The sequence below is a fragment of the Cyprinodon variegatus genome, unplaced genomic scaffold, assembly GCF_000732505.1.
Source record: "Cyprinodon variegatus isolate N-32 unplaced genomic scaffold, C_variegatus-1.0 Scaffold159, whole genome shotgun sequence".
NCBI lineage: Eukaryota > Metazoa > Chordata > Actinopteri > Cyprinodontiformes > Cyprinodontidae > Cyprinodon > Cyprinodon variegatus.
In genome coordinates this window covers 1,000,399-1,003,395 of record NW_015150612.1, presented here as the reverse complement: position 1 = coordinate 1,003,395, position 2,997 = coordinate 1,000,399, and the positions used below count along the sequence as shown (strand labels likewise).

Below are 2,997 nucleotides of genomic sequence, written 5' to 3'. Positions count from 1 at the left end.
GCTCACTGCGACCCTGACAAGGACTAAAATGGATGGAAGTTTGACATCATAGAAAAGATTGGAAACTACTTTTAAAGGATCTTTCAATGAGTCAAAACTGTTTCGGGTAGACTTGTTCCCATTTTTAACAAGCCTGTCAGATTTGAATAGTCAGAAATTGAAATCTAAAAGACAACATCTTCCCTCATCCAAACATCCAACCACATTCAAAAAGAAGGCTGATTATTTTAGAGCTGGACTTTTAAAAATAGGTGAGAATGGGGAGGTCAAAAGTTGATGCCGCAGGTGAAAGAACTAAAAATAGAGAAGCAACCGTGGGATAAAGTTACCTGACAGAGAGGGTAAAATCCCCTGGGTTGCTCTTGCTCGGCCGGGCCAGGAAACTGCCGTGGACTCCCCGGGTTAACAAGAGCTGCTCTGCCTCGATTCCAGTGATGTTGGGGTGGAACCACCTTAAGTAAAGAAAAGAGAAAGAAGGTTTAAAGCGAGGGACCAATGAAGAAGCAATATTATTAAAAGAAAAGTGTAGTATCTGCGCCTCTAAAGTCATCATGGGGAAACTACAGATATAGAGTGATATAAAAGTAAGGAATTCAAACCGCTTTAAATGTGCATCATATAGGTTAGTGTTAAGTCAAGCATATAGTCCCCTACAGGCTGCCATGCTCTGTCAGTTAGCTGGCTATAAAACATACCTATGTTTGCAGTTGGTAATAAGAAAGAAAAAATATTTTCTGGGATGGAACCACACACAAAAAAACTTAATACCGTAGTCTGGTTTTATATACTGTATATATATATATATATATATATAGATGTGTCAAGTTAAGGTCACAGATTGTACTCTCTACTGACTAACAGGAAGAAAAATTCTGTAATAATAATAGAAAACAGAAGAAATAACCAGCAGGTCAATAAGATAATGCATAAAATAGGGAAGCTACTGTTAAAGGTTGTATCATTAAGTAAAACCTTAATAAATATTTAATATTTGCAATCAAGATTTTTTTAACACATACTCTTTTCTGATCAGTTAGGTTAATAAAAATAAGTTATTGATTCATAATAGATCCAGAATACATGTACTTCTTGTCCTTGTCTTCTTTTAAACCGTGGTGCAGAAATATATGTTAGTTTTAGCTTCAGAAAAGGCCTCACTTACGCTCCTGCAAACCATTATTGACAATTTGTTTATCACTTCTACTTCCTGTGACTGACCCATTAGCTGGACATAAACCCAGCGCAAGTGCACAGGGCAGCACTTATATTAACATGCTTGAGTCTTGAGTTAAAATCCTGTTTACTGAATGAAGGAGGAAAAGCCTCTTGGAGAGGTTTACATCCCAGTGAAAGGTTGCAGGTGAACTGTTTGGCTTTAAAGCTCATGTTTAAGTAGGGATCATTGGGTTCAGCTCACTAACTACTGTGTTCCACTGTTGATTAATCCAGTGCGTTGTTAGCCACCTGAGGCCTCATAATATACCTATGTTACAACTTTAGGGTGATGAAGCTAAACTAAACTAAGAAAAGGTCATCAAGATATGTTATGATCCATTGGAAAAAATCGAAATCTACATCAGTCATTTTTTCTTAAAATAAATGCATTTATTCTTGGATTGAGGAGGTAAATGAGACACTTTGCGAATGGAACAAGACAATTTACATTTAAAATAAGAAAACACAATTGCATTGTCTTATTTCAAGTGAATATTATCTAATTATCTTACTTTAGGAATAAAAATACTCATTCTCATTTACCGACTCAAATCAAGGTTAAATACACTTAATTTAAGACATTTTTCCTTATTTGTAGATCGTTTTTCCAGTGATCCAAATTGATATTGTTTGGCCTAGCTGGAAATCGCAAAGCTATTTATTTAGAGATATGTTTTTACAAAGTAAAATAATAATATATTGTATACGTATTATATACGTATACAATTTCGCTAATTAGAAACTTTACAAATTAAATGAATTCCTCAGTATAGAAGTTATCAAAAAGTTCATGAGTTATCCCTGGCAATTCATTATCCCAGAGTTATTCCAAACCTCATAAAACTGAAAAAACTCTGAGCAACTCTGACTATTTCGGATGGAAGAAACTCCTTAGAACAGAGATATCTTCATTGCTGGATGGTTAAAATCTGGAACTTATTTCCAAGTCTTTCACAACTGAACCCTACACATAACAAAGGTTTATCATTGATGCATTTAAACTGAGCAGAGGGGAGGCACAGGCAACACAAGAGCGCCTTCATGAAGCTCATGCTGTGACGATAAGATCTGAAGGCCTAAACAGCAGGCGAGCATTTAAATGTTTCTGTTTTTACGCACTGTATGACTCAAACCCATGACAGTATGATAAAAATAAGGCTTAGGGGTCGGCTAAGCAGATCTTATGTGACCTTAAGTGGGTAGTCAGACACCAAAATACTTGTGTGGTCACCGTCGCTGCCAGGGTCTGGCTCTCAGCACAATGCTTCTTGAAACTCAGCTGCATAAAACATTGCATCAAAACATGCCTATTCCTATCTAATACAGACATATACTACAGATAATATCTAAAAGGGTTTAAAGATGCTTTTCACCTCAAAATATGAATCCTATGTGGGGTTTTTTTATACAGATGATGCAACTGTCACTATTTTCCATTCAGCACACAAATCTGAAGTGACAGTAACGGCTCGTCAATCACAAGGCATCCAGAGCAGGTTTGATTTTGACAGAAAAGAGATGAGAGCAGCTAAAGATGAGACAGGCAGGCAGAGGAAACAGACTCAGGGGTAGATCTGCTATTAAATCAACAGGTTGTCAGGACTAAATAAAAAGGACTAAAAAGGACTCATAAGTGACAAAGATCCTCTGTTGTTTGACATTAGCTTTTGTACGAAATATAATTACACAAAAAAGTTAATTTAAAAGGAGTTTTGATCTCCATCTACTTTCTATCATGCTTATCCAAAGCGGGGTTGCAATCGGTGCTGGTGTCTATCTTTA

At 36.3% G+C, this 2,997-nt stretch overlaps 1 protein-coding gene across 1 annotated transcript in view; it reads right to left on the bottom strand.

The window, feature by feature from the left end:
- LOC107086704 (tyrosine-protein phosphatase non-receptor type 11-like) overlaps window positions 1–2,997 on the bottom strand; it is an 82,817-nt gene that overhangs the window by 56,500 nt on the left and 23,320 nt on the right. Inside the window, exon 2 of the mRNA XM_015377820.1 lies at window positions 330–452. Coding sequence (XP_015233306.1) covers window positions 330–452 — 123 coding nt within the window. The remainder of the gene's footprint in view (window positions 1–329; window positions 453–2,997) is intronic.